This window comes from Diuraphis noxia, unplaced genomic scaffold, assembly GCF_037042655.1.
Source record: "Diuraphis noxia isolate RWA-SAM2 unplaced genomic scaffold, SU_Dnox_SAM2 contig0005, whole genome shotgun sequence".
In the NCBI taxonomy this organism is placed as follows: Eukaryota; Metazoa; Arthropoda; class Insecta; order Hemiptera; family Aphididae; genus Diuraphis; species Diuraphis noxia.
In genome coordinates, this window is record NW_028301715.1 from 4,147,902 (window position 1) to 4,172,800 (window position 24,899).

Sequence of the window (24,899 nt, forward strand, 5' to 3'; positions counted from 1 at the left end):
CAATACATTCACCACTTCGTTCAGAATCTAAAAAAATGTATATGATGTATGTTTTATATATAAAAATAAAAATTTATAGTAGATTTCATACAATAAAATGGCTATAAATTATTAAACTTTATCTAATTGTTTCCCTCGATGAGCATGGTGTTTGATTAACAGCTCCCAAGAAAAAAGGTGCCATAACAGATTCTATGGCCTCTGGATTGTGACTTAAAAATAATTACAATAAAATTGTATTATATAATTAAAAATCATACTAGTACATAGATTAAGTTTAGTTATAATTTATTTTTAATTAATATTATAGTTATGGTATTATACATTTGAATAACAACCTAAAAATTATTACACTTAAAACTTTACCTAATTATTTCCTTTGATGAACATGGTGGTTGTTTGTCAGCACCTAAGTAACATGATTCTACAATAGGTTCTGCGATTTCTGGATTGGGACTTTGTTAACATAATTTTAGTGAATTGTATTAAATTAATAATAATAATATATAGGTATCTACCTCTTAGTCTTATCACGAATTCCTAGAATATTCATCACTCGAGAACTCAGCGATTTTTTAACTGATAATTTTTTTGATGCGCAGCGACGAATTTTTTTGTTGAGTTGATCCATTTTCTCGTGAATAAATAATTTAAAAATATATAAACCGTAATAAAAATCTAGCGAAAATGTATTAGTTACTAGTTTACTACTACCAATAATTACTGGCGTGAACAGTTAGACATGCAGGATGTCAATATTTAAATCCATTTATTTCAATATTTAATGTTTTATCATTAATAATTAAATAATTAAATAATTGTTATTTATTTAGAGACTTTCTTTTATGTTATCGACGACGTGAATAAGATAACACATAAAGACATATAGGAATCAAACATATTACATATAAATTATAATTGACCTAAGTGGCTTAGTCCTATCGGCTATACAAATTATCATTCGCAGCATTTTTTTTTTTGAAAATATATACATAACTTCCAAGAGTCTCCGTAAAATTCAAATTTTACATAGATAGGTAGATACTTTTTATACACAAGTATAATTCTATAATTATCATATCATAACCTAACCTACGTATTTTATGCTGAAAATTATAGCATAAAATATTATTCATAAATAATATATAAATGAATCACTAATTGAAACAAAAATTATTAGGTACGTTATAAAATAAAAATGCGTGGGCAGGTGGGTAAATTTTTTTAACTGCTCGTGCTCTCAAATTACCTTTGTGCGCCAATAGAGGAATATAATTACTACAGTACTTGCGCCTTACAAATACAATATAAATTAATGAACAATGTAATACGTAATCTTGAAAAATATATTCGTAAATTAGTAATATTATATAAATCGTTTAATGTTTCAGCAAATTTTGTTTGACAGACAATAATAAAATTGGCGTATATTATGCTGATTAAATGTTAATTAATATACAAAAACAGTAATTTGTGTACTTAGTATTATGAAATATTACATATTTATTTATCCATCGTTGATAATTTTTTTCACAGCGTATGATTTTAAATTTTTTACATAATATACAGTTATACTGATTTAAATGTAAAAAAATTCATCTGAAATATCAAATATCCAATTTTATCGAATAGTTTACTACAGTTTGAAAAAAAAAAATTGTTTGAATCGGACGTTTTCTCGCTGATTAGTTACAGTTTTAAGATTTGGTTCCATTTTGCGTAAAATACGATAGTAATAGGAATACGAAAATTGGAAATGTAGAATAATATTCTTCAATGACAAAATTATTATTTTCATACTGACAATTTGGCTATTTATAACCAGCGCGCGACTGAGATAGATAACCAGTTTTGATCTATGGAGCGGTACCGCTGCTTATGAACGCGGGGTGGTGGCAGAAGTACTGTTCAAAATGCTGCCACTGTAGTCACTAGAGCAGCACATGACGACGCCGAATTCATGATTTTTTTGCCAAAAACATACTTTTGTATTTCCAATAGTACTCAGGCCTCGTTGATCGTAGAAACATGATTTTAGTATCAAAATAATCACGAGAAGTTGTACTTAAAAATCTTGGAACAGATTTTTGATACCACAATTTGCTGATTTTATATAATTTTTTAAAAAAATTAAAATTTGTTACAAACTTCAAATGCAAATAAAATTGGTTAGAAAATATAAATCAAAAATCTGTTCCAAAATTTTGAAGTACAACTTCTCGTGATTATTTTGATACTAAAATCATGTTTCTACGATCAATGAGGCCTGAGTACTATTGGAAATAGAAAAGTATGTTTTTACGGTCGATTTTTTCCTACCGTGACGGCCTCTTAATGCTCCAATTAATAAATTACACGCCTATAATTGGACGGTGTTTGGGAAAAAGGGTTCAAGTCCAAAATCATAGTTTTTCAATAAACGAAAAAAACTTAATAAATGGTACCCAATCTGAAAATATTCAGGTCTTATATTGAAGATAATTATTTTAAGTTATAATTATTGCAATTTTAAATTTGTTTTAAGTAAAAAAGGAATTTCTTATTGTTTACTAGGACTTATGCCCAATGGCACTTAAATTCTGAAAATTTGCATGTGACTTGTGCCTTTGTTCACTAAAAATATTATCTTGTTATATTATAATTTCTAATATAATATTATTGTTAATGAACAAGGAACAAAACAAATGTATTCTTTTTTATATAATTATTATATTATAATACATTATTAATAAATTCAACAACAGATTTAAACTTTTCTTAAGTTTGTAACATAATTAGACGACTACATCAAACTTTGAAATTTAAATAACATATTATATTTTAAATAACACACTTGGTACTAAATATTATATAATAAATAAAATTGCACTTAATGTGTAATTCTAGTTATTTTGATTAATGTGAAACAAAAACCATCATAAAGATGAAAATAAAATTATAGTAAATGGTATAAATGGTATTTTATATAACTACAATATACCTAACATATAAATTATTTTTTTATATAAGAACCATTGTTTAAATACTTAAGTACTATAAAATTTTATGTTATTCACAACAATTTCATTGATGTGCCAGTGGACATAAAATGTCAGTACCTATATAATATAATGAATAATATTTATTATTATAATAAAATTAGGTAGTTTGAATACTACATATTTTGTATAATATCTACTTACCAGTGGCTAATTGGATCACAGTAACACGAAACGAAACGCAAAAAAAATAAAGTTAGTGTGACTTGTGCCCTTATGCACAAGCAATAATATGTTATAAAAATAACTTAGTCCGTTTATCACATATCAGTAAAAACACGTTATCGGACCTGGGCCGTTTCTCACCATGATCTATAAAGAAGATTCTTTATAGATCTTGGTTTCTCACTACACAAATTATTTCCGTTATGACTTGAATCAAAACGCACAAGACAATTTCATTGATAACAAAACATGATGGGTTCATTACAGTTTGACCAATCGATGCGGCACAAAATTTCCTACAAAATCGACTATTTACATCAAAATTACCAAAAATGGACTTGAACCCTTTCTCCAAAACACCGTCCAATTATAAGTACCAAATCATATTATTGTTTTTTTTTTTTTGTTTATGATGTCCGATACGGAATAATTTACTAGAACAATAATAGGTATTACTGTATTAGGTACATTGGTAATAATCGTTTCAGGATTTTTCAGTGGGTAAAGATGAAAAATTTAATGCAAAGTTAGCCATGATGGATGGTATTGGATTTATTAACAGCAAATATAAAATAATTTTCAATATAGGAAAAGAGAATTCTAATAGCATGTAAGTATTTGTGACGATGTTTACCTACGCATGATAATATTTTCAAATTTAAATTAAACACAATGAAATTATTGAAATTATTATATCGATAAATTATTTATTTTCATTGTATATCATATAGCTATATATATAGTGCATGTGTATACGTATTATTGTATTTACTATTGGGAACACATATATATAACTATTATCGAATAACATCGATATGCGCAGTTTACCATCATTGTTCTTAATTCAATAATCTTGGATTTTTTGTCAATATCGGTAATATATAATTATTTACGCATTTTGTAATATTTGTCTATTATTTAAAATTATACCTACCAACTCTAAAGCCTAGAACACAGTCTTATCGACACCGTGTTCTACACTGAACAATAAGGTGAATTCGTCTAAATTCTACATCACGTATGTTCTGACTGTTAAGAATATTGGTAATTCTGACCGATATCGCAGACTGCAGAAGTGCACACACTTCACACAACCGCATGTCTACTTCACATGTGTGCCTGTCTCGGGCTTCAGCTAGAAAGTTGCAACTTTGGAAGTAGCCAGTAGGTATGACCGCAATATATATTATTATTATTATTTTTTTTTTCTCATTAAAATTAGTCACCGCATGAAAATACGCTTGTTGGTCGCAATAGTCACAATCATTTATTAATATTCGATAAAAAGTTCAAATACTTGGGCAAAAGCTACCAACTTATTATTCCACACACGCTCAAAGTCTCGAATTGTATGATATTCTTCGAGCAGCAATAATTGCAAATTTCTATAACCATTATTGATTATAGACGTCCCTTATCGCCATTAGGGAAGGGGAGTAATTTTAAACGGAGGGAGCTTATTGTTTCATTAATTTAAAACTATTGTAATGTAATATAAAGACTGTTCAATTTTAAATAGGAGACACGACTCCAATTGTTGAGGAAGTAAAAATTAATCACAATTTACTGATCCATTTAAAATTATAAATTTGAGGCCCTTCGTTCTCTTCCCTACCAATATCGAAAATGATTACAATGCATACCTATGCTTTATTCACAAATTATTAATTCGGAATTAATTATGGTTTCTCTATAGGTATTAAAGTTAAATACCTATTTACCAAGCTATACGATCGTTCGAAATTAATAGGTGCCAACGCCCAGTATTTTTTAACAAATTTTTATTTTCGATTAACTGAAATTATAACAACATAATGTATATGCAAAGTTAATATAAATTATAATAATAGTATCTCTCGGTGGGTGTTTAAAGTTTAAGTAATAAATCTGTTATGCCGGGCTCACATAAAGTGTGGATTTTGTTTTGTTTCTTTATTAAAAAATACTTTAAGAATGACACGTCTCGTCCGTGTCGGGAAAAATCGTGATTCGTGATTAGTATGTTTCGTTTTGTTTGTTTGTCCTGTGTGGACCAAAATTACAGCAGCGTAACCATTTGTGGAAAATTATTTTTCAAAAATCATTCGTCGTTTATCATTTTTCTTGTTATCAGGAATCAGAATAGACGGACCTTTTCGGTTGTCAAGACAAGACTTAGTCCAAATGGCAAATACTCTATAATATGATCATATAGAGTGTTTGTTTAGTCTTGTCGTTGAACAGCCGCTTTGAAGCTAAACTACCAAAGTCTGTTCACTGACTCACTGTTGGAATGTGGGTCAAATTGTTTGAAAATAAGTAATAACAAATCAATTTTAATTTTAGGTAACTACACTACAACTATAAAATATTATAATAGTATCACAAACGTAGTGATAGGTATTTATAGCAATGATAGAATAACTGTATTATTCTGTGATTTAATATCAATAATAATGATTAATGGCCGTGGCGCGACGTGACATGATGAATTATCGCTGGTCAACAAGACTGTAATAAACAATAATCAATAATGCTTACCACTGTCCTATATTTATATCTGTGTAATGTTAGTATGTTACATCAAGGCCGAATGTCCATCCCAATGACATATAGTGAGTTTATAATGGTGGGGTAAGTTTCGGTCGTATACTTAGTAGGTACAATGAATTATTCACGACGTGTTGTTGCGAAACAGTAAAATTGTGCTTAGTTATTAACATTTTGTATTTTCTAGCCCACCGCCACCGCCGTTTGGTTTGGGTCGTCTTGTGTTTGAGCTGCTGCATCCAATGGTGTATTTGCTAGATAGCGTTGGTTAAATCGATTGTTTACTGGGAAATGGAAGGCATTGATGTGGAGTTTGCAGATGTGACCCTAACGGTCAATGTATGGGATCCTCTGGTGACGAAGACATTAAGACCAGGTAAAGTACATAATATCTACCTTAAAATACTATGGACAATAATGTGGAAAAATATTGTGTATACTGCAAGTGTGGCCAAAGTATTTTTGATGAAGTTTTACTGAGAACATATTTTTTCTTTAAGAAGTTGCCTATAACTGTTGTTAAATGCAGTCACTCGTATTTATTAAAGGGAATAATGAACTTTGATGTAGGAAGTCTGTAAATTATTGGCAGTTCCTGGCTTATAGTGTTCTTTATTTTCTACCATTATTCAGACTGTTCAAATTAAATCATCATATTATTATAGTTATCAGATATTAACATACTCTGTTGTTTTAGAAAAGAAAACTGTTTTGAACAATGTCAGTGGCTCGTTCCATAGAAATCAAGTTGGGGTCATACTTGGATGTCCTGGATCTGGAAAGTCAACTCTTATGAATATTTTATCTGGTTACATGTGAGTGTTTTACAACAAATTATTAACCAACGCTAATTATATTGGTATAATATATAATTTTTTATTTTATTATTTTATGTGTGTAATCTTTTATGTTATGATGTTTTATATTTTTAAACTGCTTAGGTCAAGTGGTTACCAAGGTTCTGTGACTTTAAATGGTGCACGACGAGATTTGCTATCATTTAGGAATATCTCAAGCTTCATCATGCAAGAGGATAATTTGCAACTATACTTGACTGTTCAAGAATCATTGGAGATTGCCATGAAGCTTAAACATTCAATCTCTAAATTGGATGTTCAAAAAAGAATCTCAGTGAGTTTCTAATAATTACTGAAACATAGCTAATTAATTTTAAAAGGCTGCATCATTAAAAATAATGTTTGTCTCTAACTTAAATAGAGTAAAGTAACAACAAAAGCTATCTCCGTATTTCACTTATTGTAATTTCATTAAAATTAAGGTTTCATTAAATTATTTATTTTTATTTATAAAAATAAAATGCTAAAAAAAGGTTCTGATGTAAAACTGATTTTATATTAATCTTTATAATTATTAAAATATCAAAATTTAAATGCTGTAATCACAATGTGTGAATTATGGAGGGAGATTTTTACATTTTACAATACGCTACAAAAAATTGAAGAAAAAATTATACTTCTGTGCTATCTTATTTATTATTTGTACCTTTCAGATAGACAGTTTACTTCATAATTTACTTTTACATGATAAACGAGACTCATTGGCTTATAATTTATCCGGTGGCGAGTGTAGAAGACTGATCATTGCTTTAGAATTGTTTCGCAGCCCAAAAGTGATGTTTTTTGATGAACCAACAACGTAATATATTTGTATTAGTTTTTGATAAATTATAATATTTTGGTTTGTTTTTATGGACCAGCAGAGGTCTGGATATTGTTTCTGCAAATAATGTTGTTAAGATTATGAGAAAATTGGCCGACTCTGGAAAAACTATAATATGCACTATACATCAAGCTTCGGCTTCTCATTTGACAAATTTTGACACGGTTTATGTTCTTACACCTTCAGGGCAATGCATGTATAATGGCAAATCATCACAAATAATTGATTATTTCTCAGATCTTTGATTTCAATGTCCTGCGTATCACAACCCTGCTGATTATGGTTGGAGATAACGCCTCGAGCAAAAATATATATTATTGTTTCACAAATTTATTGAATTATTTATTCAGTAATTGAACTGAGTTTGGGTGAATATGGAATACCCGTTAATACAATGATTGAGTTAGCTACTGAACAAAACAAGAATGATAGGCATATAATTGGTAAGAACAATAAACAAATTTAATATAAATTACTTAATATTATATTATTCATTGTTTAATTTATTTCAGACCCAAGTTCTAACTCTTTACCTGTAATTTATAGCCGAGAATATTCTACAAAATGTTTTCCTGAGCTTTGCATACTTATGCACAGAACTTTGCTATAACTACTTTTAGAGATCATGTTAGTGGTTTATAGTTGACATTTTGAAAACTATGTAAATTTATAAAAATATTTATTTTCAAGTTTCTAGATAAAGTAAGAATTTTTGTTCACTTCTTGCTGGGGAGCATGTTTGAAATTGTTTACATAGGACTTGGGAAGAGCGCTATGCACGTTCGTGACAATGCAGTCGTGTTACTATTTTTCTGTGTAATGTTTATGACTTATGTAGCAGCTTTTACAATGTCTATAAAATGTTAGTATTGGTATAAATACATTAAATATTTAAATAATAATGCTTTTATTGGTGTATTAGTAGTATAGAAACAATTTAATATTTATACTTGTATTTAATTAGTATTCAATAATAACATTTTTGTGCTTTATGCTATATGTTTTAGTTCCATTAGAGTTTTCAGTGATATGAAATAAATAGTTCAATTATTACAGCTCTTATATTTTATTTTATTTCAGATTTTTTGTACCTTTTTGTTTTGTTCATTGATATACTTGTTATCTGGTCAGCCTATTATACTCTTTAGAATTTCAATGTTTCTGTTGATATTTATTGTAACTGGACTTATGTCACAAGCAATTGGAATGCTCTCTCTGTAAAGGTTTTGTTGTAAGTTCTAAATCCTAAGCTAATATTTGTTAAATATGAAGTACTAAAATGTTACTAAATTTGTTCTAGATTAATACTGTTATTGTTGCATTGATATTAATGTTTTGGACGACTTATGCAGGTGGCATGATAAAAATATCAGATACTCCTAAAATATATAGATGGTTATATGATATATCATTTATGAAACATTCTGTGCAAGGTGTACTTCATTCAGTTTATGGATATGATCGTTCTGTATTGCCTTGTCCAGTCGTAAGTAATTTAATTATGTTTTAAGATTTTAAAAATTGATTAGGTACAGTTAGTATCTAGTTAATTGATAAAAATAAATCAATGTAAATTATCATAACAATTCAATATGTTTTAAGACCTTGTATTAATAATGTAAGAATTGCTTATAATCCAATAGTTATATTCGCTTTCTATGTATGTAAGAAAATGTACATCCACAAGAAATGGTTAAATTTTGTTCAAAATAATTTTAGATGAAATTTTATTGTACTTATTGGTATCTCATATGATTTTACACACTAAGAAAATATGTATTTAATATTTATACATTTTCCATAAATCTGATGGTTAAAAAACAACTTAAAATTAAGATACAAAAATTAGTGAGCAGAACAAATTATTTAATTGTTTTGCTGTTAAAATAATAACATTTTTTTTATGTTTGTTAAGATGTTTTGTCCATTTGGTTCTCTAAAAGTTTGTAAGGTTTCCCTTACGATCGGACATTAATATGGTACCGACCACCACGGATCCGAGACTGGTTAGGTCGGAGAAACGTGGATTTTGATCATATAACAAACATGGTAATTTAAAAATACAGGATATACATTTATTATCGGTATATTTCTTTAACTATAATATGGGTGGCACCCGAAAACTGTGCCTGAGTGGAAAAATATGTACAAATAATAGGTTACTCGACACCTGTGGGGTCACCACCACGTTAGCCTGGTCGCAGCCGTGGTTGTTTTGTTTGTCATTGTTGTTGTCGTTGTTGTTGTTGTTTTACTGCATGGCTTGTCCACCCTCGGACTTCCGGGTGACAGTCCTGGCCGATTTAGTTGTTCTACTCCATGGCTGGGAACATAGCAAACTTTTCTCTAAACTGTGTTGCGCCGGTGACCACGGTTTGTAGGTGAAACACGGCGACTGACTGATCGGCAGCAACGCATTACCGTAATGGTGGACTTTCAGGTATATATATAAGTAGTATAGATGTACCATTCCTGGCGCACTTTTATTTTATCAATAAAAGATCACAAAGAAAACAATGTGCAAAAAGATCAGACAATTGAAATGCAATAATTATTATAAGTTTTGCGAAAAACTTATAATATTAATAATTAAAAATTGAAATGCAATATTTTTGGGGAAATATTTTATTATATTATATTTTCAATCTTTTTTATTTTGGTTTTTAATTAATGTATTAAGATGGTTTATAAAATTATTTCTATCTATATTTGTTTTATGATGTCCCCAAGCTAAAGTATCAATACCATTTTCCAAAACAAATCTTTTATCATCATAAGCTTTTTTGTTTTGTTCTACAGTAAAAATATCATGTTTCTTTGTTCTAAATAAATTTTGTTTAACATATTTTGGGGTTTTATCAAATAAACAATTTTTAAAGTCATTAAAACATATTTTATTTTCCACCACGTTTTTTTTAACACCTTTAGCTTTTTTATTTTCTTTTTCACTATCTAAAATTGTATGTGAATATAATTTAGATCTTAAACCTATAAATTCTGTCATAATTTTTCCATTCAACTCATCTTTAAACTTACCTAAAACTTTTTTGTTAATTAAAGGTAGATCATAAATATTATCTTTTGGATAATCAGATGTATCAAAATGATCTAAATTAATTTTCATATCCTGATATAAATCATCAGTTTTTATTTCTATTATTAATGAGTCTGTATCAGTATATAACAATCTAACTCTATTTCCACATTTTTTCTTTAGTATATTATAATAAAAATCATACATTAATAATTTAGATAAATCTAAAACACACATTCCTATATAAATTGGTTGTTTGAAAGTTATTTGTGTTCTTTTCATATGGATTGCAGCTAAATTTTCTGTAAAAATTGTACTTCTATCAAAATTTGGTCTCACAATTAATTTGTCTAGTTTTGACACATTAGAACATAATCTTATATCAACATGATTTCTGACATTCATCATAGTACGTCCATAAACACTATTGTTCATTAATTTGAAATATTCTTTTTCAAACTCATTCTTAGCTTTTGATCTAAGATTAGTATTGAAATCAATATAAACTTTTAACCAAGGAGATTGACTAAATTCTAACACTCTATGAATTTTCTCTATCTTTAAACCTAATTTAATATATAATTTTAACGTTTCATAATGTATTTTATATTTTGTCTTATCATACAAAGTTGTTAATAATTTTGGGAGTTGTTCACCATCAAAATGTCTTTCTGGCGCTAAAGGTAAATCTGAATGTAGATCATGAAGTTCTTTAGGATAAGATAAATCAACTTCTAAAATATAACCTTTAGGTGATTCATCAGAAATATTCATTACATCAAATTTATTCAGATTGTCAATCCATTTGAAATCTCCAGTTGGTAAATATTTACTCATTGCCCATCCATAAAGATTATTTGCATCCAAGTATTGTAAGAATATTGATTCCTTAAGAGTATTAAATTTTTTTCCCATATATTTATTATTTGCTTTAGAATATCTTTGACTACATTGAGATAAGCCCCCTCTTATTCCGGATTCAAACATCAATATTTGATCGATATCTGTTAATAAATCTAGTTTTATTTTTGTCATTCTTAACATACTATCCCACGCAAATCCTGGTGTTGTGTAATACCACAGAGGATCTAATTTATAATTTTTTAAAGAAATGTCTCTAAAATTTTCTATTATATCTGTTAATAGTAAAACATCGATCTTATTATATAATCTGGTGAATTCACGAAGATTTTGTATATTAAATACTTTCCAAATTTTTTGTGAGTTTTCATATTCCTCTTTGGTTATATTTTTATCAGTGAGAGAACTATAAAAATTTTCTATAGGCGGTAAACATGTTTCATTAAATTTTTCTTCAGAATCCATATACTCATAAGGATAAGCTAACTTCCTAGTTATTAAATTTAAATATTTTTTAGGAAAATATTTACTAAGTTCTTTAAATTGATGTTTTTCAAGATTATTTGCTAGTTTATCTAAAGAACTTGGTAAAAATTTAAATGAATCAATAAATCTTAATTCTGTTGTTAATATTGTTTCTTCACCTTTGATAACTTTTGTGCGTTTTATAATTTTTGAAAACGAAATATATTTTTCCTCATTATTTGGAATTAATTTTATATCATTGTCATCATTCCCAAATTCTTTTATAAATAGATGAGCATCATAACCTGAAAGATTATGACATACAATTGGGATAAATTTAGGATTTTGATAAGTAAGATTACATATAGAATGAGCCGCCCCTCTATATTTTCCTGTCAAATGATCATGATCACAAACTTTTCTCATATTAATGTTTTTATTTTTTATTTCTTTTTTCATTAGATCTTGATATTTTTTAATATTTTCATCATCATTATACTCTTTATAATATTCAATAGCATTGTGAAAGATTTTTAATTTTTTCTCTAATCTTGGAGGTAATTCACTAAATAATCTTTCACATATATGACATTTATTAGAATTATTAAAATTATTTTTTTGGTTTGCAGTCATTAATTCCATAGGAACTATTTTATTATATATTTCTGAAATAGCTATTTCTTCATCATACATACATCTTAAAAATTCTTGAGCTACATTTGGACCAGAATATACTACAGGAGGTTTATAATCACCATTACTATATTTAATATAGTAACAAAAATTATTAGGTATATGTTTCTGATAACATTTTGTAAAAGACTCTTTATCATTTGGTTGACAAGTGTATATTGGTACGAGTGTACATTCATAGTCAACAATAATCTCAAAAGGGATTCTAAAAGAATGATTATACTTCTCAAATTCTAAAGTTTTATTAAAAGGTTCTGGTAGAATCATTTTAGCAGCTTTATTATTACCACAATAATGTTTATGTTCATTTAACTTATTTTCTGTATCAAAACTATTTAAACACATTTTACATAACTTTCTTTTATGACCATCTTTTGTAATTTGACTCCCAACAAGTTTCCATAAATCCTTAATCCAACAATAATGACCTTTATTCTCATTATCCTCTCTTGAATACAACAAATCTATATGATTAGTTTTTTCAATTTTAGTTATTTCTAGTGGTAAAATTATATTTATATATTGTTCTTGTTCTTCTAGATAGTAAATATTAATAGAAATATCCTCTGTTTTTTTAACAAATTTTGGAACGTCTGTGGTTTTTACTGGAAAAGCAATACCTTTTAATTCTTCATCAAATTCATTTTCCCATTTTTTATAATTTGTAACTCTTTGTGCATCTTTTTTAACATCTTTAGTATGTAAAGCAGAGAGTATTGACCAAAGAAAACATTTATCATCTTCATTTTGAACATTTATAACAGCGTGTTTATTTTGAATATCTTTAGGTAATGGAATATATGAAGAACCTTTAAAAGGAACATATTTATTTATATTTATTCCCAAACTTAAAATTTGATCAAGTCTCCATTGAGATTCTTTCATTACAAAATCTTCTATTTTATTTACATTTGTATAAAACTCATTTAAGTTAGAATTTTTTGTTAAAATTTCATTTTGTGTTTTAAAATTACATTCTTTATATATCATATCTTCTTCAGATTTACCTTTCTTATATATAGCTAACATCATAATATTTACTTTTAAATCTTTCTTTTTTAATTCACCTTTAATGCGTCCTATTACTGGGTTATCTAAACGATTTAAAAACACTTGTGGATCTTTAATACCCATGTTATTTTCAATAACATAAGTTTGTAATCTACTTTTAAATGCAGTTTCTTCAATTTTTAGAATAGGTCGATTATCTTTCTTTTCAAACATTTTTGCACTAAAATTAAAAACCTTATGTGGTTTTGGTATTCTTTCTTTTTTTAATCTTATTTGTTGTTGTGGTTTTGGTATTCTTTCTTTTATTGTTCTTATTGGTTTTGTTGGAATTGTATTGTACATTTTATTAAATTTAGGTTTAATTGTTTGATCTACATCATTTGTTTGATGACGAATAGATTTCATATGTCTAGACCAATTTTTGTAAGTAACTGTTAAGTTACATTTATCACAAGTTTTGTTAGGATATGTTTTTTTGTTATCCATTTTATTAATATTAACATTTCCTTTTGTACGGGCCGGGAACACAATAATAGGCCGTGACGCCCGGTCACCAAATACTTCGCGCGGCGCACTCACACACCGACCGACCGTGTATGTGTGTATACGTGTATAGCAGTTCAATAGAGGTGGTCGGGATCGCCGAGCAAGACTATTGAACGCTAGTGTGTGGTGGGTGTGTAGGTGTGTATATATGTGGTGTGTGGACTTAAAACTAAAATAAAAGGTAACACGGTTTTTGGTAACTAAGTTGCTGTAATATACAAATAATTTAAAATACACAAAATAATATAAAAATCACAGCAACAAAAAAGGTATAAAAAGATATAATAATATGGCCCTCTTGGCCCAACAGGTAAAAATGATATGGGGTGCTGCTATTTAAGCTGTAGCTCGTATAAAGACAATAAATATAAATATAATAATATGTATAAGGGCTCGACCCTTATGCTCAAACTGACAAGTATAACAATGTACAATATATACCTACGTGGCATTCTGAGTCTGCTTTTGGTCGGTATCTCCATACCATTCTTCAATGCTATCATCTCTTTTCCGAATACTTCAGCTTGTGCTTTTTTTATTAATACTTCCTTCGCTTCGTGTAGTTCTTGGACTGTCAGCTGATGACTTCCAGACCATTTTCTCTTAGATCGCAGATACTCCACAAACCGTCTCAGCCAAGCAATGGCACGCGTTAGCCTGCGCCAGTCTGAATATCTACTTATTAGGTCCCTCGATTCATCAATGGTGCTTAACACCAACTGAGGAGTTCGCTGCTCTGGCAGTTCGCCTTCATGCGTTGGTTTAACCAAAGAATTTTTCCAAGTTTCATCCTCTTCGGATAGCCAATTAGGACCATTCCACCATAAGACTGCTCCTTGCATCTGCCGTGGTCTTAAACCTCTTGAACATATATCAGCCGGATTTTCCTCTGACCTTACATAATTCCATTGCGTTGGTTCACACAGATCCAAAATTTGCGTTACTCGATTTGATACGTAAGTTTTCAAACGAATGCTTTGGCTGTTCAGCCAGCCTAACACAATTGTTGAGTCAGTCCACAACTTGAAGGACTTAAGGGGAAATTCCCATGACTGTGCTACCTTTTGAGCCAACTGTGCTAGTAGCAATGCGCCGTTAAGTTCAAGCCGCGGTATTGTGATATTTTTTAAGGGCGCTACTCGCGTCTTTGAACACAACAATCTGGAATGCCAGTTTCCCTTATTATCTCGCGAGCGTACATAAACGCTGGCTCCAAATGCTTCTTCTGAAGCATCGCAAAATCCATGAATCTCCGTTAAGCCACTAACTTCAGGTCTTGCCTTTCTTGGTATTCGTATGGTTTCTAGCTCCTCAAGCTCTTCGTAGAATTGCCTCCATTTTTCATGAATTTCATTTGGCAGCTTTGCGTCCCATTCAATTTTCATTGCCCATAACTGTTGGAGAAATATCTTTCCCTTTATCAACACTGGAGACAGGAAACCAAGCGGATCAAATATTCGGTTTAGCTCTGCTAATATTATCCTCTTGGTCAAGTGCCCCTTATTTTCTCTCGGCATAATTATGAATTGAAATTCATCCGCAACTGGCTGCCACTGTAGTCCCAACGACTTTACTAGGTCCTGATCTCCAATTTCCAATGCAAATAACGGTGATTCTCCATGCTCTGATAATTTCTGCCGAACAAATTCAGAATTTGAGCACCACTTTCTTAAAGGTAACCTAGCAGAATCCATGATCATACTGATATCCTTTTGCAGCTGACAACATTCTTCTTCAGTCTCTGCGCCTGTCATTATATCATCCATGTAGAAGTCCTCTATAATCGCCTTCGCTGCTGTTGGGTGTGATTGTTCAGCCGACTTACCTAGAGTAACAAGGCAGTAGATAGCTAAAAAGGATGCTGGTGTGGTTCCGTATGTAATCGTAGTGAGATAATACTCTCTCAGCTCTTCTTCAGGACTTGATCTCCAGAGAACCTTTTGCAACCTCCAATCCTCCTTTGCCACCTTTATCTGCCTGAACATCTTTTCAACATCCCCGGTTATGACAATTTGGTGTTTTCGAAATCGCGTAAGTATTGACAACAATTCTTGCTGAACTGTGGGCCCACACTTCAAGACATCATTTAGCGATAGGCCTGTAGTGCTTCTGGTGGAGGCGTCGAACACTACTCTTACCTTTGTAGTCAGGCTAGATGCCTTGACTACCGCGTGGTGCGGCAAATAGCAGCCGCTTTGGTTGTCAGATATGGCTTCGGTTGCTGCTTCTTCCATATGCCCCAAACTTATGTACTCCTGCATAAACTGCGTGTATTCTCTTCTCAGGCCTTCGTCTCGCTGCAGTCTCCTTTCTACATTTAGATACCGTGACGTTGCCATAGCTAAGGTCGAACCTAATTCACTGATTGAAGGCTTTACTGGTAAACGCACTACAAATCGCCCTTCATCATCACGAATGGTATTCTGCTTAAAATGCGCTACTACCTCTTGTTCTTCTAATGATTTGAGATTACTCTTCGATGTCTGCCCAAAATTAGCACAATCATCTACTAATTCTGTCCGCCAACTGCTCTCCATGTCTTCACCTAGGGAATTTGTCCCCAGAAAACAGTTCACTCCTAGCTCGCCGGTCACAATCCATCCCAAGGCGCTATCCTGCAAGCTTAACGGGCCTGTACCGATTATCTTACGCTCTGATCCGATTATGTCAAAAAAGACACCTCCACCTATTAGAAGATCTACACTCCTTTTCTGGTAAAATTGTGGATCTGCGAGGCCTCTTGACAATTCATTTGGAATCTTCCAACCATCTTTGGGCTCTGCACATGAAGCTAGATCCGTGACCATATTTGGCAACACGTAGCAGATTAATCTCAACTGATATTCACTCATTCTCGATTGGACACTTACTTCGACATATGAGGTGGATCGAGCTTCAGTAGACCCTATACCACTTATTGGTAAGGACGCTTTTTTTGTTGGCAACATCAATAGATTTGCTAGCTTCTTTGAAATGAAGTTTACCTGGGAGCCACTATCCAGAACTGCCCTGCATTCACGTTACTGCCCGAATTTTCCGGTGACGATAACGACCGCTGTCGCAAGAAAAACATGCGCACATTTGTGATACGCCAGCATAGCTGTCCTTGCCACCTCTTCTGATCCAGCAGCTTCTCCAATATTTTCTTCAGAACTTCCTTCAGCAGTTTCCTTTGAAGCTCCTTGGCTTTCATAATGCATGAGAGTATTATGTCTCCTTTTACACTTCTGGCAAACGAACTTTGATCTGCATGAATCTACTCTATGATATGGAGAAAGGCAGTTAAAACAAAGCCTTTTTTCACGCACGAGCGTTATTCTTTTGTTAGGGGACATATCTTTGAATTTATTGCATTGATACAATCTATGAGGCTCAAGGCAACAAGCACATGCTTCTTCTGGACATGCCTTTGTAGTTGCAGCCAGCGCTCTTTTTCCCGCCGTCGCTCCAATGTTCTTCTTCAGTCCTAGCTGTTTTGTCGCTACATTGTTCTCTTCCGCTTCCTTAAGTTCGGGAAGATATGTATAAGAATTTTGCATCGCGACACAGCGACTCGCTAGGAACTCTTCGAGATCAATATACTTGGGAAGCTGTGTGTTCCTTTGGTGGAGCTGCCATCCATGCAACGTGTCCTTGTCTAAACGCATACAGACTATCGTAATTAGCCATGCGTCCCATTTCTCAACTGGCTGATCCAGTGCCTTGAGAGCGGCGACGTGGGTACATACGTGCGAATGCAGCTGTTGAAGTAGTGCTGCTGTTGGTTTTTCCACATATGGTGACTCTAATAACGACCTAACGTGTGATTGTATGGTTAGACTCCTATTGTCATATCTCTGTTTCAGTCGTATCATCGCTACCTCATAATTAGCGTCAGTCATCGGGACTGTCTTGATGAGGTCCAGAGCTGCACCGAAGACGGACGCTCTCAGGTAATAAAATTTATGAGCTGGTGCGATATTGTTGTCCTCATGCACCATAGACCTGAAGCAATCATAATACGATTCCCAATCTTGAATATTACCATGGAACTCTGGCAGTTTTATGGAGGGCAGTTGTACACGCGCCTGAGTAGCTGACATATTAAGGGTGGAGCTGTGCGCGCTGCTATTGAAAGCGTTTTTTGTATTGATTATTTCCTGTATTGTAGATCTAATCCTAAAAAACTCAACTTCAAATCTCTCACGCTCGTCCTCCTCCTTATCCAAGTCATCAACCGTGATCAGCTCAATCTGAGTTTGGATATCGTCAAATTTTTGATTTATCTTAGGAAGCTCCTCCTGCCTAAATTCTAAGAGAGAAATAGCTTCTACCGTCGGATCAAAACTCTGCACGAAAGTTTTCATGCGAGTGAGCGCTGCCTTAACTATGCCTCGCTTCTTCTTAAGCTCTTTTAGCTGAACCAACAGTGCCTCGTCCGACGACATGCTAGCGATAATTTAATTAGTTAGTTTTAATACCTATTTTGCAAAGCTGTACTAAAAAATAAAAAATATATATATTCTCTCATATATTTCTTTCTCAGCAGTAAATAATAATTTATTAGAAGGCTAAATATATATATAATAAATAAAATCTGAATATACTCATACAACAAAGTAAATATGATCTAGTATCAAAATAATGCGATATCAAATTAAATCACAAATTGCTATATACGATAAATTGACAATAATATTTATAATTTATAATTCGCAATAAAACATAATAGATTAAAGAATTGAAATATTAATCATTAAGTATGCAGTTACGCAACTATAAAATATACCAATTAAAAATACCACAGAAATATGATATTTAAAGATATATAAAATATACGTAATAAAATAAGATAATTATCACGTCGAGGTCACCAATATGTACGGGCCGGGAACGACACAATAATAGGCCGTGACGCCCGGTCACCAAATACTTCGCGCGGCGCACTCACACACCGACCGACCGTGTATGTGTGTATACGTGTATAGCAGTTCAATAGAGGTGGTCGGGATCGCCGAGCAAGACTATTGAACGCTAGTGTGTGGTGGGTGTGTAGGTGTGTATATATGTGGTGTGTGGACTTAAAACTAAAATAAAAGGTAACACGGTTTTTGGTAACTAAGTTGCTGTAATATACAAATAATTTAAAATACACAAAATAATATAAAAATCACAGCAACAAAAAAGGTATAAAAAGATATAATAATATGGCCCTCTTGGCCCAACAGGTAAAAATGATATGGGGTGCTGCTATTTAAGCTGTAGCTCGTATAAAGACAATAAATATAAATATAATAATATGTATAAGGGCTCGACCCTTATGCTCAAACTGACAAGTATAACAATGTACAATATATACCTACGTGGCCTTCTGGCACGACAATAATAATAACAGTAATATAATATAGACAGCTATTAGAGCAGTAATAACAAATAATATATGGATATAAAATAATAACAGTTTAGTATAAAATAGACTCACAGTTTATCGTCGCACTGCTGGCCAGCTGCTACCAAGATCTATATAATTAATAATAATACACGACACACTATGTCTACACCCTAATTAAAAAACAATATAATATAATTTGATGAACGAAATACAATAAACGACAAATTTACTAATTTAATAAATATAATTTTACAGTAATGGCGATTCGCACCAGCGGTATTAATAAGGTGGCGATTAGCGCACACACTTAGAAAAATACAATGTAAATTTAATAATATTATAATAAATGTGGCGATTCGCACCAAGCGGTATATAATAAGGTGGCGATTCGCGCCTACGTAAAATAATAACAGGTGGCGATTCGCGCCCGTACAAAAAATAATAAAAAGGTGGCGATTAGCGCACTCACAATTTTACACTTTTTTGACTATTCGAGCCTTAAAAAGTGTACTTAAAATTTTAATTTCAAAGGCGATTTTCGCACATAAGTTATTCCGAACACACCACTTATCGGACTGGTTGACTGGGTGACGTACGGACCGTACGGTACGTAGACTAAATGTCACGGCGGCTGTGTTAAATAATAATCGCCAGCCGATTCGGCTGCGTGCGATAGCGCTTTAATCTGCATATTACATAATAATTCACAATATACATTTAATATAAAAATATACAATACAAAAATAAAAATATAATTATATGCGTTTGTGCGTGTGTGTGTGTCGGTCGGCGGCGAGATATTCACGTACGCCCCACATAGGTACCAAACTATATTATATTGGCGTCGACACCTTTAACTAAGGAATCAATTTTATTTAAACTTTCCATTCTTTATTATAGAGGATATTATTTTTTTTTTACATTCAAATTTTTAATAGAAATTATTCTATTAAAAATACATTTTTTAAAAACAGATAAGAGTTGACCTACTTACTATCCCACCTCTCGTCTGTTGTATCATAGATATCACTTCCTTTAACTCATGTCATTTAAAAACAATGTGAAACATATAGTCGATTTATTTAATTTAATATTATTTTAATATTAAGATCCCATAAAAAATTTACACATTTTAATATTTCCTAAATCTTGAACAACCTTAACATCTTCTAGAAAACGATGTCTATAATTACCTGTTGTAATTATCATATCATTGGCTATTCTACAAAGTTCTAACCAACTTGGTGAATGTAATAGCTTAGAAATATAAGGATTTCTAGTATTATCATCTTCTTGATCAATAATGAAAATATTTCCATAAATTGAAATTTTATGTAGATTATATTTAATTATTTCAGTATTATCATGATATTCAAAAGCACAAAATTCAACATATAAATTATCTTTTTTTGAAAATTTTTTCATATATTTTTTTATATCATTTTTCATTAATTTCAAATAATTATATTTGTTTTGTTTTTCTTGATTAATTGGTAATCCTTTGTATGTTTTATTATATCTAAAAGGTACAATTGTTTGATCTATATCATTTGATTGATGACAAATAGTTTTCAAATGAGCAGCCCAATTTTTGCTATCAACTGTTAAGTTACATTTATCACAAATTTTGGGAGGATATGTTTTTTTGTTATTCATTTTATTATTATTATCAATTTTTTTAACTAAGGGTTCAGTAATATTTAATATATTCATTTTATTATTGTTATCAATTTCTTTAACTAAGGGTTCAGTAATATTTAATATATTCATTATTTATTATAAAAAATATTATTATTTTTTAGATTCAATTTTTTAATAGAATAATTTCGATTAAAAATAACAATTCATAATATCTGGAGACAATAATAACGTGTGCCCGAATGGGGCACGCGTTAAATATAGAAAAATTAAATAACAATTAAAATATTGTTTTTTGCATCTCTTCGTTATAAAAACTCCCTTCAACCGCTTCATTGTTTAAATCTATAATTTTATAGGTTATAGGATTTGTGTTTAAAATTTCATTAACTATAAATATTTCTGTTGTCCAATTATTACTGTATTTATTAGCAAATGTTTTTTTATAAGCTTTTATTCTGACTCTATCACCCACGCTAAATTTTATTTTTAATTTAGGTTTGTTTTTTGTATAAAATAATTTGCGTAGAACAAGGTCTTCGTTAGATTTATTTACTTCACAAGGTTTCATACCAATAGATCTATGTATATCATCAAAATTATATTCATCTATTAAAGATTGTAAAATGTTAAACCATTTTTTAGATTTTTGCATTTCAAAATCTATTCTCATTTTTTTGTTTAATATTCTATTAAATCGCTCAATAATTGCAGATTTTTCTTCGTTTTGAGTATGATACATCAATCATTCCCAGCTTTACAGATACCCGTTATGAAAAAAGGAGGCCGGAACTCTTTTACAGATATCTGTAAAGCTATCGTGGGAGGGAGAAATTATCCAAGTGTTGTTGATCGTCAACTACAGTTTTTCAGTAGAACTAGATAGGTGGGCGCCTACACCTATCCAATTTACTGTAAACGTCTTCAAAGCATGATTAAATTAACAGGAGAATATGCGGCGCCACACATTCCCCACTAATTACGATCTTACTAAGAACACATTTAAAACAAACGCATTAACTGACCAGGCTACAACACTTGGACATGTATAAATGATATTTAAACACTATTTAAATAATTCGATTAATAAAAACCACATAATATATATATGTATATATGATAAGATATTCAATACCGGATGTTAAAAAAAATAATCAGTCTAGCTACACAAACGTTGATATATTATATATTATTATTATTATTATTATACGTAAATATTATTATACGTAATTATTCAACGTAGTTATGTTGTTATGCTTAAATGTATGTTTTAATGTTTCGATGTTTAAAAATTTTTATTTTTATTATAATAAATAATAGAAATGGGAAATGAAAAAGTTGAAAGTTATAGTGATAGTTCTACTAATTTGATCATCGAATGTAAACATGAAAATAAACAATGTCTACGTGAAAATGGTAAATATGATAGTGATAGTGATAGTGATAGTGATAGTGATAGTGATAGTGATAGTGATAGTAATTGTGATTATAATGAATATAATGAATATAATATATTTAACCTGGTATTTTCTCAAATCGAACTACGTAAAAAACAGTGTGAAGAATATGAACAAGAAATCAAGAAACTTAAGAATATGTTTATAAATTTCCGCAATGTGACAAAAAAAGATAATAGAACAACGTGAATGTGAATGTGAACGTGAAAACACTAAACGTCGACGTGAACATAATTAATTGATTTACGTAGTTATGTTGTTATTAAATGTATGTTTTAATGTTTCGATGTTTAAAAATTTTTATTTTTTATTATAATAAATAATAGAAATGGAAAATTTTAAAGCATCTTTAAATAGATGCGGCAACACTAAATATGATTTTGTAAAATTAGATACATTAGAACAAGGAAAAAAATATGAGGTGACTTTTTTCGAATATTTTGATACAGAGCATGGTAAAACAATAACTGTTGTATTAGATAATAAAATTAGAGTATTTTTACCAAATAGATATTTATAGATAATGATGAAATGACAGATGAAAATATATCGTTATATAAAAATTCGAAAACAAAATTTAATCTTATTTATAAAGGAATGAAAAAATTAAACAAAGGAAAATCAATGCATTTGATTGATTTTGAATAAATTAGAAAAAAAAATATATAAACTTTTATAAATGGTATTTATAAAAGTAAAAAAAAATGGTTATATTCATTTACCACAACCAGAATTCAATGATAATAATAAATTTAAAATAGGTCTCGAATCAATGTATTTAAAAAGTTTAAATTTGATTAATATTGAATCAGATTGTAAAATAGAAATTGAACATAGAGAAATATATATAAAAAAAGGTATATATAGCATTTCATATTTAAATAAATTAATTGAACCGGTATTCTTATCTTATAAAAATAAAAAAATTCAAATTGAATCTCCTTGTTATTATAAATTAGATGAAAAATTTAAAAAAAATTTAGGATTTGAAAATACAGAATTTGATTTTTCATTAGTTGGTAATACTTTAATGTATTGTCCTACTTCTGAAGAAAAATATATAAATATAGATCAAGAATGTACAATTAGATTAGGTAGAAATGGTGAAATACCGAAGATTGAAATTCCAATAGGAATATACACAATAAATGAAATTGAAAATTTAATGAATTGTTATGATTTTCCTAAAATAAGTCTTGAATTAATTGATGATTTTTTAAATATTACAGCCTCAATCGGTCTAAGTTTTGATGAATATTTATCAAATTGTTTAGGTTTTGATTATATGGGATATTTAATCCCTATAAATAGGGTATGGCCTGATTCGTGGAAACTAGGTCCTGATATTGAATATAAAATAACAGGATCAAACAAACCAATTTTTTATACACAATGTTTTTAAAAAAATATAAACGGTGTTATATTTAGCCAAACAAAAAAATCTGATAAAATATATAAAACTGAAATTGAAGGTAACTATTCAATTGATCAATTGAATAGTTTATTACCTTCAAATATCAAATTACTAAATGATAATAATTTTATTAAATTAACTTCAAAAAAATACTTGTTTGATAGACGAAAATTTAAAATTAAGTTTAGGGATTGATAATAATGTTTTATATAAACATGTAGGAGATTCTGAAAAATTAGATAATAATATAAATAAACAATTATTAGAAGTACATTGCAACATAATTGAAAAGTCTGTTTCATCTATTGATGAAAAAGTTATCGAAGAGGAACTTTTGTGTGTTTTTTATTATGATTCAAATAATCTTTTTATAAGATGTAATCCAATAATGTACAGACAAGTAAATGTAAGAACAATTCAAAAGATAAATATATATATTCTTGATCAAAATGGTGATATTGTTAATTTTGGTCATGATTTTATTGTTTATCTTGATCTAATTGAAGAAAAACAAAATAAATATTAAAATTATTTTTCAATAGAAATATTTCTATTGAAAACACAAAAATTTATTCCAGAAAGAGGTGGAGTACTATTATTGTTGTCAAAAAGACATGAACATAATTCTCTTAAAAGAAGTGTAAATCTATTATCTAATTTAATCAGTAAAAGATTCTTCAATTGTTCCTTTTTCAATATCAAATAAAAATTCATCATTTCTAACGAAAAATACATAGCAAATTGTACTTTTAGGTAAATCTTCATTGAAATCCACATGTAAAATAATATTTTGTTTAGTTGCAGAAATATTTGTTGGTTGTCTAGTCATGTTTACAAGATATATTGTTCTAAATGTTTTAAAATCGTTTGGATCATTATACATCAAAGGAAGTTCTTGATGAGTTTTATGAAAAGTTTTTTTATAATCCATCAAACTATCATAAGCCTCACAATATTTGTTTCGGCTGGCACGCCCAACAAATAACTTATCAGGAGA

At 29.9% G+C, this 24,899-nt stretch overlaps 1 protein-coding gene and 1 pseudogene across 1 annotated transcript; one reads left to right on the forward strand and one right to left on the reverse strand.

The window, feature by feature from the left end:
- Window positions 1–118: 118 nt before the first annotated feature.
- On the reverse strand, window positions 119–631 carry LOC149054759 (uncharacterized). Its single transcript, XM_089229140.1, has 3 exons — window positions 519–631; window positions 367–456; window positions 119–212 (listed from the first exon to the last, which is right to left on the reverse strand). Exons 1-3 carry the CDS (start codon window positions 629–631, stop codon window positions 119–121), a joined length of 297 nt encoding a protein of 98 aa, XP_089085266.1.
- A 3,081-nt stretch (window positions 632–3,712) lies between these two features.
- LOC107169176 (ATP-binding cassette sub-family G member 1-like) overlaps window positions 3,713–24,899 on the forward strand; it is a 46,910-nt pseudogene continuing 25,723 nt past the window's right edge.